Source organism: Bos indicus, chromosome 4, assembly GCF_029378745.1.
Source record: "Bos indicus isolate NIAB-ARS_2022 breed Sahiwal x Tharparkar chromosome 4, NIAB-ARS_B.indTharparkar_mat_pri_1.0, whole genome shotgun sequence".
In the NCBI taxonomy this organism is placed as follows: Eukaryota; Metazoa; Chordata; class Mammalia; order Artiodactyla; family Bovidae; genus Bos; species Bos indicus.
In genome coordinates, this window is record NC_091763.1 from 85950819 (window position 1) to 85965617 (window position 14799).

At 37.0% G+C, this 14799-nt stretch overlaps 1 protein-coding gene across 7 annotated transcripts in view; it reads left to right on the forward strand.

The window, feature by feature from the left end:
• CPED1 (cadherin like and PC-esterase domain containing 1) overlaps positions 1-14799 on the forward strand; it is a 328209-nt gene that overhangs the window by 120088 nt on the left and 193322 nt on the right. For all 7 annotated transcript variants that reach the window (XR_011566295.1, XM_070788065.1, XM_070788061.1 and 4 more), the window contains one exon: positions 1732-1900. Coding sequence is in view for 6 of the 7 variants with exons in the window: in XM_070788065.1 (XP_070644166.1) it covers positions 1732-1900 (169 nt within the window). In the remaining variant the exon portion in view is untranslated. The remainder of the gene's footprint in view (positions 1-1731; positions 1901-14799) is intronic.

Genomic DNA, 14799 nt, shown 5'->3' on the forward strand with positions numbered 1-14799 from the left:
TTTAACTTCCATTTTATATTCAAATAACATGCCTTAGTCTTTGAGTATGGCTGAATGATTTTTTTCTAGTTATTGTTTTAGGGCTCTAAGAAAACAACTGTAGGGTACCAATTTACTTAAGTTGCTTCCAGGGAAATGATTTTGTCATGTAGATAAATTACAGTGAAAAACTAAGAGATTTTAATAATCTTATCCAAGGCATAAACAGTTTGCCTCATGTCATTTTATAATTTTTAGCTAGTATTTGAAGAATCATATGTATTTCTGCTTATGTAGACTTCAAAAGATGAAATAACACTCTCTTTTCATTGACCGAACTTAGATAATTGAAATACAGAAATAGGCTGCAGAAGAGAAAATAGCTATACATTTTGGTTGGAGAAGGAAATGGCAATCCACTCCAGTATTCTTGCCTGGAGAATTCCATGGACAGAGGAGCCTGGTGGGCTACAGTCCATGGGGTAGCAAAGAGTCAGACATGACTGATAGATTCACACACACACACACACACACACACACACACATACATTTTGGTACCATTTATGATGGACGTGGGCTTCCATGGTGACTCAGACGGTAAAGAATCTGCCTGTAATGCGGGAGTCGCAAGTTCGATCCCCTGGTCAGATAGATCCCCTAGAGAAGGCAACAGCAACTCACTGCAGTATTCTTGCCTGGAGAATTGCATGGACAGAAGAGCCTGGCAGGCTATAGTCCATAGAGTCAAATTGCAAAGAGTAGGACAGACTGAGAGACTAACACACATACACACATACACACATGATGAAAGTCTATTTGCTTCATCACAAAATATTCAACCAGTGGTGTTTTTTTTTTTTTCCTTTTTTAGACTGAAGTATTTCCTGAAACTTCATCCCTTAAATTAACCCTTAATGATCATGTGGTGTAGATTATTGCTGGCATGAATGCTCAGACGCTTCAGTCATGCCCAACTCTTTGCAACCTCATGGACTGTAGCCTGCCAGGCTCCTCTGCCCATGGGGATTCTCCAGGCAAGAATACTGGAGTGGGTTGCCATTCACTTCTCCAGGGGATCTTCCCAACCCAGGGATCGAACCCTCGTCTCTTATGTCTCCTGCATTAGCAGGCAGGTTCTTTACCACTAGCACCACCTGTGCATTATGAAAGTGAAAAGTGAAAGTTTAGTCGCTCAGTCGTGTCCGACTCTTTGCGACCCCATAGACTGTAGCCTACTTGACTCCTCCGTCCATGGGATTTTCCAGGCAAGAGTACTAGAGTGGGGTGCCATTTCCGTCTCCAGAGGATCTTCCCAACCCAGGGATCGAACCTGGGTCTCCCACATTGTAGGCAGACACGTTACCGTCTGAGCCACCAGAAGTAGAATCAAATTAGTGGGGAAAGTATTTTGGCATACTTTTCATTATCTGTCCACTACTGAGAAACAATATCTTGTAGAGGAAAAGATAGAGCTAAGGTAGATAAGGGCAGAACAAGAAGATTTCAGGGGTTTCCTAAACTTTTATATGTACCTCTTTTGTTGGGATGGTACCAGATGTGACTAATGTTAACATTTTTTAAGATCTTTAAACCTTATTTTTGGTATTATTTTAGCCTTTGTTTAGGGAAGCCCATATACTTAAGGCTGGGGCTCAAGGAGTGAAAGATAGGGTGTACAAAGTGCTGAGGTAATTTACAAATTACATACTCACTCCAAATTATGGAGCTTTAATTTTGTTTTGTATTTTTTAGGAATCAAACTACAGCCCTTGCACCACAAGAAACACTCTTGAGAGCCAAAGACTTATCTGTAATTCTTAAAGCATATGTACTGGTGACATCCTTAACTCCTCTGCGTGCATTCATTCATTCAACTGGCATGGTTTGGAATCCACCAAAGAAAAAACGCTTCACTGTCAAGGTAAAATTTCCATCGAAGCAGTTATTTCCCACAAAGTATACTGAAGATAAATAAAGTGAGTTGGGTTGCCTTTTTTTGACCTTTATGATTATCAACTCCCATGGAACAAAGATTGTATCATTTTATTGCTGCAAGCAGAGATTTTCATTTAATAAATGTAGTTCAAAAATCACCTAGAAACAGCTTCACTCGAGATCACAAAGGCTACATCTTTTTTTTTTTTTTTTTCCCCTCAATTTATCATTTTAGTCAGTTCCTTGACCCATTATAAAGCTAGTTTTCAGCTATGGTCTGTTTTTCTTGAGTTGACTTTCTACTTAAGAAAAATGTAGTCAATGCAACAAAGGAAAATATAGTTTTGCCCTTATGCCTTTTGCTTTATTTTTAGGAAGCATAGTGCCTATTTCATTTTGCCATTCAATATGGAATATTTGTTGAGTAAAAAACACCTCTCTCAAGGATGCCTGACATAGTGAGCCCTGATATAAAGCATGATGAGAAAGTTTTCAGGGAAGAATTTAATAATAACCTCCAAAAAGTTTAGTTTTAAGAGGTAATTCAGCTTAGCTCAGTCAAAAATTAAGCCTAATAAGAGTATATTTGATAAATTTTAAGGAGTTTCTGATTTTACAAAATTAATTGTCCAAATCACAGGTAAGAGGAAATACATACGTGCTTACTTTCAGTTTCCTCCCACTTCCTCTTTTCTGTTTTCTGAACAATTACTTCTATAAAATCAAACAAAATGCCTTCAAAGAACAAATACCACACAATCCCACTTATAGAAGGAATCTAAACTAGTCAAACTCACAGGAGCAAAGAATAGAATGGTGGTTACCAGGGGCTGGAGAGGTGTTAGTCTAAGGGTATAAAATTTCAGTTATGCTAAATAAGTCCTAGAGATCTATATACTTACAGTATAGTACCTATAGTTAATAATACTGAGATTTGCTAAGAGGATAGATTTTAAGTGTTCTTATCATTAAACAAATAGGTAGGATGGAGGGAAACTTTTGGAGGGGATAGATATGTTTATAACTTGATTGCGGTGATGGTTTCATGGGTGTATACGTATCTCTAAACTCATCATCTTGTATACATTAAATATGTACAAATTTTTGTATTCTAATCAGAATAAAATGGTTTAATAAAAAGAGAAGGCACAAGTGCCTCTTATAATTTCAAGAGATTTAAAAGTGGCTATAATTGATACTTTTCAGAAGTTATCTTACATAAACTACACTTTAAGTTTTGGAAAATCTTCCAACAGTGAAAGATTTTTAAAAGGCACGTTTAAATATTGTCAATGAAAAAACAGATAAGCATGATAAAAGATGCAAGGGTTACATCGCTTAGTAAAATAGATAACTGATATTGTAAGGAAATGGTGTTGATGACTTAGGTCTTAAGGGTAGTTAAATTTAAGGACAATAATCAGTATATCAGTATATATGATTTTTAATTAATCATGAAAAACTGGAATCTAATCTGGTTTGTCTTTTGTGTTTTCTCCTACAAGTCTTCACAGTGGCTATTTATATTCCCTAAGAACCTTTAATTAATTATTCTCCAATTGCCCTTTTCTGTTAAAGTGAATTGTATGAAATTGCTGACAATTGTGACCTACAAAAAATTACTTTCCTATGATTCAACCAAGTAATTGGAACTTGGATATAGAGAGATACAAGAATCATATTCCTCAACTCATGTCACGTTGATGTATTTGGAAAATGTTTGTTGAGCAGAGATCAGAATCCCTGTCCTTGTAGAACTTGCAGCATCTGTGTGTGCAATCTTCTTGTTTTATCTGTTCTATTTTTCACGTTTTACTCCCAGTTCCCACTTAATTCTCCTTCCCTCAAGTGTGAGTCACTCAGTCGTGACCCACTCTTTGTGACCCCATGGACTGTAGCCCACCCAGATCCTCTGTCCTTGGAATTCTCCAGCAAAGAATACTGGAGTGGGTTGCCATGCCCTTCAGGGTATCTTCCTGACCCAGGGATAAAACCTGGGTTTCCCTCATCGCAGGCAGATTCTTTACCGTCTGAGCCCAGAAGCCCCTCAAAGGGGCTTTGATGATGGGGCTTTATGATGACTTAATGTGTATCTTTTTGTGCATATTTTTGTAAAATAAGCTTCTTTATTTTGTTATCCATGTCAGTATTTTTAGTATATAAATTGTATTATATTAGATAATTTTTTTCTAACCTTTTTTTTAAAAATGCAGCACTGCATACTTTGAGGAAGAAACCATACACATTGCTGTGTATACATCTTCTGTGTTACTTTTCACTGATTTATGGTATTGCTAATGTGTATTGCATTGTATTTTACCTATCCACAGCTCCAGTGATAGACATCCTGATTGCTTCAACTCTTGGCTGAAGCAAACAATACTTCAAATGTACAAATCCTTCTGTTTGACTCTTTATGAACCTGCTTATCATTTTCTGAAGAATACATACCCAAAGCTGGAATTGCTGGGTCATAAGATAGGGGTTCATTTGATAGAATTAAATAATACCAGTTTGCCCTTCAGAATGCATATATCCATTTCCATGCCGCAACAATTAGGCCAACATTTGACCTTTTCCAGCTGCATCAAGTGAAAAGTGGGAACTCATTCTTGCAAATAGCTCAATTTGTCATCTATGAACTTTATTATAGTGTTCTGTTTTGATTATAAATTTTCAGCTGATTAATCAAATTAATTTTTTCCTTATGGTTCCTCTTCAGAAATTTGGTCTCAGAAATCATTTCTTTTCTCTTAAGTCACAAAGATGTACTTCTCCATTTTTTCCATTACTTTTATAATTTTTTCTGGACATATAAATATTTAATTCAATTAGAGTTCCACCTCTGATGCAGTTTTTTCTCTATATAATTGGTTCTCATGAGCTAAAAACTTATTATTCCCTGTGAATCCGATATCACATGTACTGTATAAGATTCCACCTGTATACGGGGATGCCGCTGGGATTTCTGTTCTGTTTCAGTTGGCACACTTGTTTTTATTATTTTGGCAATATAAATACTTATTCATGGCTGACAGAGGAGGCTCATTTTTTTTACTTTTTCTTTTCAAGATTAAGTTAACTATATGGTAGACATTTATTTCCTTATAAACATTTTAGAATATCAAGTATACTTTTAAAATCCTACTGAAATTTCAATATATAATAACATTGAATTTATAGTTAATTTTTGAAGAATTGATTTCATAATATTAAGTCTCTCTGTTATTCAGGTCATTTTATTTGTCCTTTGTTAGAGTTTATTATTTTTTCCTCCACAGAGATCTTATATAGTCTTGCTTAAGTTTACCTCGAGATTCCCTAAAGTATTTTTTGATATTGGTTTTTAAATTATATTTTCCAGTTGGTTATTATTAGGATAGTGCATACATGCTAAGTTGCTTCAGTCGTGATTGACTCTTTGTAACCCTATGGACTGAAGCCTGCCAGGCTCCTCTGTCCACGGGATTCTCCAGGCAAGAACACTAGAGTGGGTTGCCATTTCCTTCTCCTGGGGGGTCTTCCTGACCCAGGGATCAAACCCGTGACTCTTTTGTCTCCAGCACTGGCAAGTGGCTTCTTTACCACTAGTGCCACCTGGGAAGCCCATTATTAGGATTGCAGGCGTTGCTGGTGAATTCTTTCCCATCTGAGCCACAAGGGAAGCCCATTATTAGGATAGAGAAATTCTGCTTTTAGAGTTGAACTTCTGTTTGATAAACTTGTTTCAGTAAGTTCACTATCCATATCATTGGTTTTACTAGATATTTTATCTGCAAATAAAGCCATGTGAATCTCTTTTCCCTTTAATTCTTAGCTATCTTTTCTTCTTCCTTTTTTTTTTTTCTTTTTCTTGATTAATGTTGTCCAGGATAGCCAATACTATCTTTAAAAGTAGAATTCATAGTGTTCTTGAGTTGAGCATCATTTAAGATGGACACATCTCAGGTTTCTCTGTTAAGTAAAATGCTTACAGTAGGTTTTTTGTATTTAACCTTTACAATTTCTGCCAAAGCAAGGAGAATAGTACAGTTAAGTGCAGTGGGTCTATCATTACATTTCAGTTAATCATGGTTATCCTCACGTTCATCTGGTGTATTTTGTTGCTAGATTTTCTTTTGATTACAAACTCCCTGCATAAATAAGATAAAACCTACTTGATTATTCTGGACTATTTTCAATACTCTGTTGGATTTATTTACAATTTTTATACCTATGTTCATAAATGATGTGGACTTATGTTTTCTTATGTTTCTCATACGATTTTTATAATTTACATTATTTGTAGCTTCATAAAATTAAGCTGGATAATGTTCACTCTTTTTCAGTTTTTTTAGATCAGCTTATATAAGAGAGGAATTAGACTGCCCTCAAGAATTTGGTACGTCTCTTGAAAAAATAAGATTCGAAGGGTTTTTTAAAAACAGCATTGACATTTCAATTTATTGAAAACATTTTGGTTGATTTTAAGTTCTCAATGTCTTCATGTACAGTTTGGTATTTTTGGGGAGGGGTTACTAATTTCATCAAATTTTTAAATTCTTTAGTGTATAATAGATTATAATGTTTTTATTTTTATATCTGTTGTGTTTGCAGCTATTTCATCTTTTTCAGTTTATCCTTTGTAGATAAGCATGATGCATTTTCTTCTTATTTTCCTATTAAAATTATCAGAAGTTTTTCTGCTGGTTGGTTAAATCTTTTTAAAGAAACAAGTTTTTACTTTGTTAATTTTTTTCATCATTTTGGTGTTGCTGTTCCCAGTTTCACAGATTTATGCTGTTATCTGCATCATTTCTTGGTGTCTAGTATTTTGTTTGCTCTATTGTTCCTTTTTAGTTTCTCATTGGAATGTTTGCCTCCTTGATGCTTAACATTTTTGTTTCCTAGCAAAAATGGCTAAAGCTATGCATTCCTTTTATGTCCTGCTTTAGTAATGTCTCATAAATTTCGAATTATCTAATTCTACTTTTTAATATTCTTTATGATTGCCTTGTTTAGCTCAAGGTATTTGATAACATATTCAATTTATAAAGAAAGGATTCTTTTTCGGCTATCCTTTTGTTATGAATTCCTCATTTACTGCATTATTATCAGAGGACAAATCCTGTATGCTACTGGTATCTTGGAATTTATCCAGGCTTTATTTTATTGACTAATAATCTTTATATTAAAAAAAGAATTTTCCATGAGTGCTTAGAAACAAAAACTCTACATGGCTATAGAATTCTATATATATTTAAAGGCTCACTTATTGATCATATTTTGCAGATACTTGATTTCTTCCTGTTTGATCTAATAGTTGCTAAGTGGAATGTGTTAAGATCGCTGACTAAAATCGTTGGTCAGTTTCTCCCTGTCATCCTGTTAGTTGAATATTTTGCAATCCTGTTGTTTGTTACCTATTTATGGTGGCTACAACGTCTTTTTCCACGGTTCCTCTTTGTGCACGTGCGCTCGCTCACTCAGTCGTGTCCAACTCTTTGCCACCCTGTGGACTGTAGCCTGCCAGGCTCATCAGTCCATGAATTTTTCAAGCAAGAATACTGGAGAGGGTTGCCATTTACTACTCTAGGGGGTCTTCCCGACCCAAGGACCGAATCCATGTCTTTTGAGACTCCTGTATTGGCAGACATTTTCTTTACCGTTGCGCCACCTAGGAAGCCCATAGTTCCTTTAGCCAGTATATTTAGCTTTCTTTTGTCTTAGGATACAACTGCTTAAATTCTATTTTAGTCTATGTTAAGATTTTTGTGAATTTTCTTTTGGTTTATATTTTTGTTTTTTGCATATGTTTTTAAAATTTTTCCCTTTTGATATGTCTTTGTAGTAAATGGATTTTTTAATAGTCAGTAGAGTTTTGAAATTTATTATTTTCACCCAATCTGAGAATCTTCATTTTTTAATTTATGATTTTTAATTGACTTGCATAGATTATTTAGGACTTATTCCTACTGTCTTATTTTTTAAAATTTTCAGTGCATTCGTTTCATTTAAAATATCTTTTTCTGTTTTTCACTGTAGAGATGAAATTTTCTTCTGTTAGCTTAAAAGTTATATATTCTGAATGTAACATACTGTGGATATCCTTCATTTGAGACATACACTCAATGCTTATTTTCTCCTATTAAGTTCTTAAATTTTAGTACCTTCCACTCTGCCCCCTCATGACGAATGTCATTTGCTGTCTATGCCACTTCTCCACATTCCGTCGTCACAGTGTAGATTTTAAAATTCTGATTGAAATAATCATTTGGGGGGGTATTTTCTTAAAATAAAAAGCCATAATCAAACTCTATCAAGGAATTTGTCACCTTCACATCCCCTGATTATTCACAGCATCCTCCTAGATTTGCTTCTTATCTGTGTTTTCAGTTGAGCCTGAAGTCTTTACTCTTTAATTCTGGGGAATTTGTTTCCATTGTTTTTTGTAATATTTTTGCCACAGTATTTTCCTCTGCTCAAATTTCGACCCCTTCATTTCATGTACTGCTATTGCTGCTAAGTCGCTTCAGTCGTGTCCGACTCTGTGCGACTCCATAGACAGCAGCTCATCAGGCTTCCCCGTCCCTGGGATTCTCCAGGCAAGAACACTGGAGTGGGTTGCCATTTCCTTCTCCATTTCATATGCTAATACCCCTTAACTTGAGAAAGTGAAGTGGCTCAGTCGTGTCTGACTCTTTGTGGCCCCATAGACTATAGCCCACCAGGCTCCTCCGTCCATGGGATTTTCCAGGCAAGAGTACTGGAGTGGGGTGCCATTGCCTTCTCAACTTGAGAACTATGTACGTTTTTACTTACAGCAGTTGATTTCTTACTGTTTTTCCTCTTGATTCTTTTTAATGATCCTTTTCTACATTTCATTTCCCTACCATCGACCATTATTTCTAATATGAGGATATTAATCATGCTTATTTTAAATTCCTAACCCATTAATTTTATTCTTTTATAGTTTTTTTAGCTTCGTATTTTATATTGGAACATAGGTGATTAACAATGTTGTGTTAGTTTCAGGTGTATAGCACACTGATTTCATTATACATATACATGTTTCTATTCTTTTTCAAATTCTTTTCACATTTAGGTTGTTACACGATATTGATCAGAGTTCCCTGAACTATGCAGTAGGTGCTTGTTGGTTATCGATTTTAAATATAGCAGTGGGCACATACCAATCCCAAACTCCCTAAACATTCCCTTCTACCCACCCTTCTCCACCGGTAACCATGAATTCATTCTTTAAGTCTGTGAGCCTGTTTCCATTTTGTAAATAAGCTCATTCGTATCATTTCTTTTTAGATTCTTCATATAAGCAACATCATATTTCTCTTTCTCTGACTTACTTCACTCATTATGACAATCTCTAGATCCATCCATGTTGCTGCGAATGCCTAGCTCATGAGTTTTAAAGTCCAGTGTCTATCCATTGCCACAGAGCCCCTGTGGTTTAGAAGCACGGTTTTAGAAGCATGATATGTAGCATTTAGTTTATTACTTTCTTTTCGAGGTGGTTGTACTTTTCGCGTGTGCCCTCTTTTGTTCTTTGAGCTTAAGTTATCCTTCAGATACTATTTATTCTTGTAGTTATCATATCAGGGGAAGGCCAGGTAAATCCAAAGGGGATGGAAGACTTCCCTGGTGGTCCAGTGGTTAAGAATCCACCTTGCCAGTCAGGGGACGTGGGTTCGACCCCTGCTGAGGAACTAAGATCTCGCGTGCTGTGGAGCAGCTAAGCCCGCACGCGACAACTGCTGAGCCTGTGCATCGCAGCTAGTCTGAGCACTGCAATGGAAGGTCCCACCTGCTGCAACTAACACCCGAGGCAGCCGAATAAATAAATGTTTTTAAAAACCCACAACAGCGACAAAAGAGGGCTGAAGGTGAGTTCCAGGCATTGTAAAAGCACTTTTCATCATCTCTCTCTGCCACTATGATATCAGGTGACTTCTGTGTTGAGAATCTCACTCCCTAATCCCTTAAGTAGAAGAGTCTTGGGAGGAGACAGTTCCCTTGGTTATAATTCATCAACCTTAGGGTTTGGGAGAGAAGGAGGTGAAGGAATGAATGCCAGATGTGACGTAATCCCACACTTCTCATCAGCTCCTCACCTGAGTGAGACATTCAGCAACCTGAATCCTGTAGGCTTCACATCCCTAACAGAGAAGGAGCAGTCAGTGATTGTTCTCGGGTACCACCCAGGAGAGGCCGGAGGGAAGCAAAAACGCTTTACTGCAACCTGTCCTCTCAAAGAAATCTCTGGCAACACTCTCCTCTAATTGCAGTCATCCCTGCCCACAGTAGCTCAGACAGTAAAGAATCTGCCTGCAGTGCAATCCCTGGGTTGGGAAGATCCCCTTGAGTAGGAAACGGCAACCCACTCCAGTATTCTTGCCTGGAGAATTCCATGGACAGAGAAGCCTTGTGGGCTACAGTCCATGGGGTCGCAAAGAGTTGGACACGACTGAGCAACTAACACTGCCCATGGCCACCGCTTTCCCAGCCAGTTCAAAATATCTTTCAGAATCACTGTCACACAAGTTTTGATTTGTTCTTTAGTTAAATTCATACTTTGGTCTCACTTAACCTATAATAGTTCACCATCTTGCTGGGAAACTGAAGCTCCTAGATATTCCAGGTAATTGTTTTTAAGTTGTTTTTTTAATCTTTTTTTTTCTTTTTCCTTTATTTAAGCACCACATTCCCCTTTAGGAAAATTATATGAAAAGGAAAGTTCTTTGTGATTTGATTTTCTTCAGGTCTTCATACTTTATTCTCTACACTGTTTCTTCTTATTCATATCTTTGTCATGTATGAAGGACAGATGCGAGCTGCAGCCTTAGCACAGGAAAGCACGCAGCTCTTGTCATTTTCATCCTGTCCTTGAGATTTGTCTTCTCAAGATCTTGCCTGACTGTTCTAGACAATACTATTATCTGCTGTCAAAGGGGAGGTAGTGCAGCTTCCTGGGTTAATGTTCCAGAGAGCAGTGATTTCCTTCTAGAGGCCAGAGTTATACTTCATGCTGCAGATAGATTCAGAAAGCCAGGGTCTGTTCTTTTACCCTTCAACTGAAGTACTTATAGCTTCCATTAAAACACCTAGATTATACTTATCTGTTAAATTACCCACCCATCCTCCAAAATGTAGCTTCTACGTGATATTTTTAGATGTGAAAAAATACATGGAAATGTTTTCAATGCTAATGTGATGGATAGGACCAAGACCTACTTTAAAGACTAACCATGTGATATGTGTGTGTGTTAGTGGCTCAGTCGTGTCTGAGTTCTTCCGGCCCCGTGGACTGTAGCCTGCCAGGCTCCTCTGTCCATGGAGTTCTCCAGGCAAGGATACTGGAGTGGGTTGCCATTTGCTTCTCCAGAGGATCTTTTGGATCCAGGGATTGAACCCAGGTCTCCTGCACTGTAGGCAGATTCTTTACCAATTAAGCTACTAGGGAAGCCCAACCAGGTGATACCAATGTTTTATTAAATACTGTTCTGAAAATTCCACAAGACATAATTTGTGTGTTTGTGTACTGAGTCCTGAATCCTAGGGCTGAATCATTAGTGATTTATGCACTGGGCAGTGAAGCAAGCCCACTCAACTGGTTATCAGTGGCCGTTTATAGAACATTCTGGCAGCTAAAGGAGTATGAAAGCAGTAACAGATTTAACTGTGAGCTCATTTATTTCCAATTAGGTCTGCTGCTGAGATACTCTATGTGGTAAAGCTTTAGAGAGAGCTGAAAAATATATCAATGCAAATTTGAGAAATAATGGAAGTAGAAGCTTTATAAACTAAATTTTTCTAAAATCCTCTTCTGTACAAAAGAATAATTTAAAATATAAATGTTTGAGATTTCCAAAGACTGTTCAAATGTACCAGGGGAGGATGGAAAAAAGGTAAGAAAATTAATGGCAAATGCAAAATTTGATTACTATATCATATGATCCAGTTTTGAAACAACTATTTTTGCTGCTGTTAAGGCAATGTTATTTTCCTGGTGAATAAATCCAACTTCAAGCTATATTTTATTCAGAAATTTGTTCCCTGAGAAAAACCTCTCAATTCAATGATAAAACACTCCAGTTATACCAATGAATTGACCAGTCAAACTCTTCCACAGCCATTCTAACCAAAATTTTCAGTCAAATATGTCCATGGCTGTCTTTAAACACAGGTCATATAGATTAATTGCAAGAAATTTAAATTTGGTTATTAGAGTGAAAAGACACAATTATCCCTTCATCCACTGTAAAGTTATCCAACAGAGAGGAAACTCTTATCTGTAACTTCTTTATGATGTCTGGAGATTCTAGCTGACTGCTTTGATGAAAATATATTGCTGGAGTGACTTATGATTCCTGGAAGAAGACCTAGCCAAAGCCTTATTTTCTCTAGCTGAGAAATAATTTAAATGAATTCCTGTTTTGATCCACAATTCCGTATTCGAAGATGTTCTTTTGTTAATATTTGGTATTCAAAAGTTACATGAGGATAATTCCTTGAATGTCATCAGCTCTTGATACATACTTGGGATGAATTCCATCAGCGATCGTTTAAAAATGTTTAACCACGTGAAGAAATTGCCCAAGGCTATTTACTCCCTAACTGTTTTAATTCAGCCCCTGTGTTTTGCAAGCATCTTCTAGTGGCCTTCCAGTAAATGTAATAGACAGATGTCATCATCTGAATTTCTAGGCAAGGCCACTTCGATAAAAACGGGAAAACACAGGACACTGCTGGCTTTGCTCGTCAGTATCTATGAGAATCATCTCCAATGTAAACCAAAGTTAAAGCAAGCTCGTGCCCAGTCTCTAAATCACCAGCTGTCTACCCCCACTGCATTGGCCTTCGGGGGACCATTCTTCCATTTCTGGTTCCCTCTCACATCGATGGAATCAGCAGATGTGTACAGAGGAGAGAGTGAACCTTGGCAAAGAGGGGCATGTTGTTATTTACAAGGACCCCTTTTAATGGATGCATATATCTCTTATTCAGTTTTGGAAACATGACACAGTTGCAGGGATGAAGTTAGCCTCATTTGTCGTCGATATTTATGCTGTGCCTTTCATAATGTCAGATGAGATAGCTCATATATTCCCAAGGTAAAAATGAGTAATATCTTTGGGAGCAGGTATAAAGTTACAATACAGTTTTTCAACTTGAGAAAGTGTTCTTCTCCTGATTTTCATTTTACGTCTTAGACTGCAGACTATGGAACAGACCTTGTAAAAGACTTTCACTGAGCATCTGGCTCTTCTGTAGGCCCAGGAGATTTATGTCAGCTGTAGGAAGAATGTGAATAAAACCCTGCTTCTGGGAGTTTGTAAAACGAATTGATGGATTACTTAGTCTACTCTTGCTTGGATTAAATTTTAAAATTGCATCAGGGTGTTCATTTTTAGGTATGATTTTATATAAATAGAAATTATAGATAACCAGCATAAAAATAAAGAAACATATGACTAGAGCTGAATTACAATAAAACCCAAATAATAATTGCAAAATTAACACTTATCAACCCACACTGATGTTAAATACTATTTCAGATCTGTTTGCTCTAGAAAAAGAATGATTATTTTGCAACTTCACAGGATTTTAAAGTGCATAAATGCAAAACAATGTTATGCTGTTAATGGCATTGGTGTGTTAGCTTTATCTCTTGTGCTGAAAACTTTCATTTCTTTCATTCACTCATTCATTTCCACCTTGTTCCATAAAAGCTTTCAAGTAATTCTGTACATTCATTCATTTATTCTTTTATGGAATCTGGATTATTAGCCCAAATAGGAAGAAAAGTATTCATTAATTATCGTCACTTTTACTTGATCCAAAATGACCATTTAAATATATGACCCTAAGCTTTCAGAACTGTAGGCAAACTCTGGAGAATGTTGGGTGCACAAAAAATGTTAGTCAATGAATGATTGTCTATCATTACCATTTTTACTAAAGGTATCTTATTAATTGTAACTTGCTAAAAACTGAAATTTGAATAAATATTTAAGAGTATAATCTACAATAGAGAATAAATACAATGAATTTATATAAACCATCTCTGTTAATTGTTCTCTCTTCTGAACTAATGTAGTGAACTGATATAATTATCTGATATGGGCACATTATTATATATGCATTGTAGTGACAACATAAAGGTGAAACCTAATCTTAATGAATACTTTGCTAATTATTATTTCCTTTAATGCAAAAAAAAACCAAAAAACAATGGACACGTGTCAATTATCTATCCAGAAAAATGGAGGTTAACTGATATTCAGAGACTTCGGTGTGAGATCAGGTGAGGTAAGTGAATGCATTCAGGAAGCTTAAGAGATGGAAGACCTCGGTGGTATTTGGGGATTTAGGGCTTTTGCCTGTTCCTTGGGCTTCCCTTGTGGCTCAGACGGTAAAGCGTCTGCCTACAATGAGGGAGACCCAGGTTCGATCCCTGGGTCGGGAAGTTCCCCTGGAGAAGGAAATGGCAACCCACTCCAGTATTCATGCCTGGAAAATCCCATGGGCGGAGGAGCCCAGTAGGCTACAGCCCATGGGGTCGCAAAGAATCGGACACGACTGAGCCACTTCACTTCACTTGTGGCTCAGCTGGTAAAGAATCCTCCTGCAACGCGGGAGACCTGTGCTTGATCCCTGGGTTGGGAAGATCCCCTGGAGAAGGGAAAGGCTAACCACTCCAGTACTCTAGCCTGGAGAATTCCACGGACTGTATAGTCCGTGGGGTCGCAAAGAGTCGGACACGACTGAGCGACTTTCACTTCACTTCTCTTCACTTTGCACCTCACAGCCCTTTCTTTGCCCGTCTTACTCAAAACGCTTCTCCCTGGCGCCATCTAGTGGACATCTTGGTGGGAATGAGGAAGACGT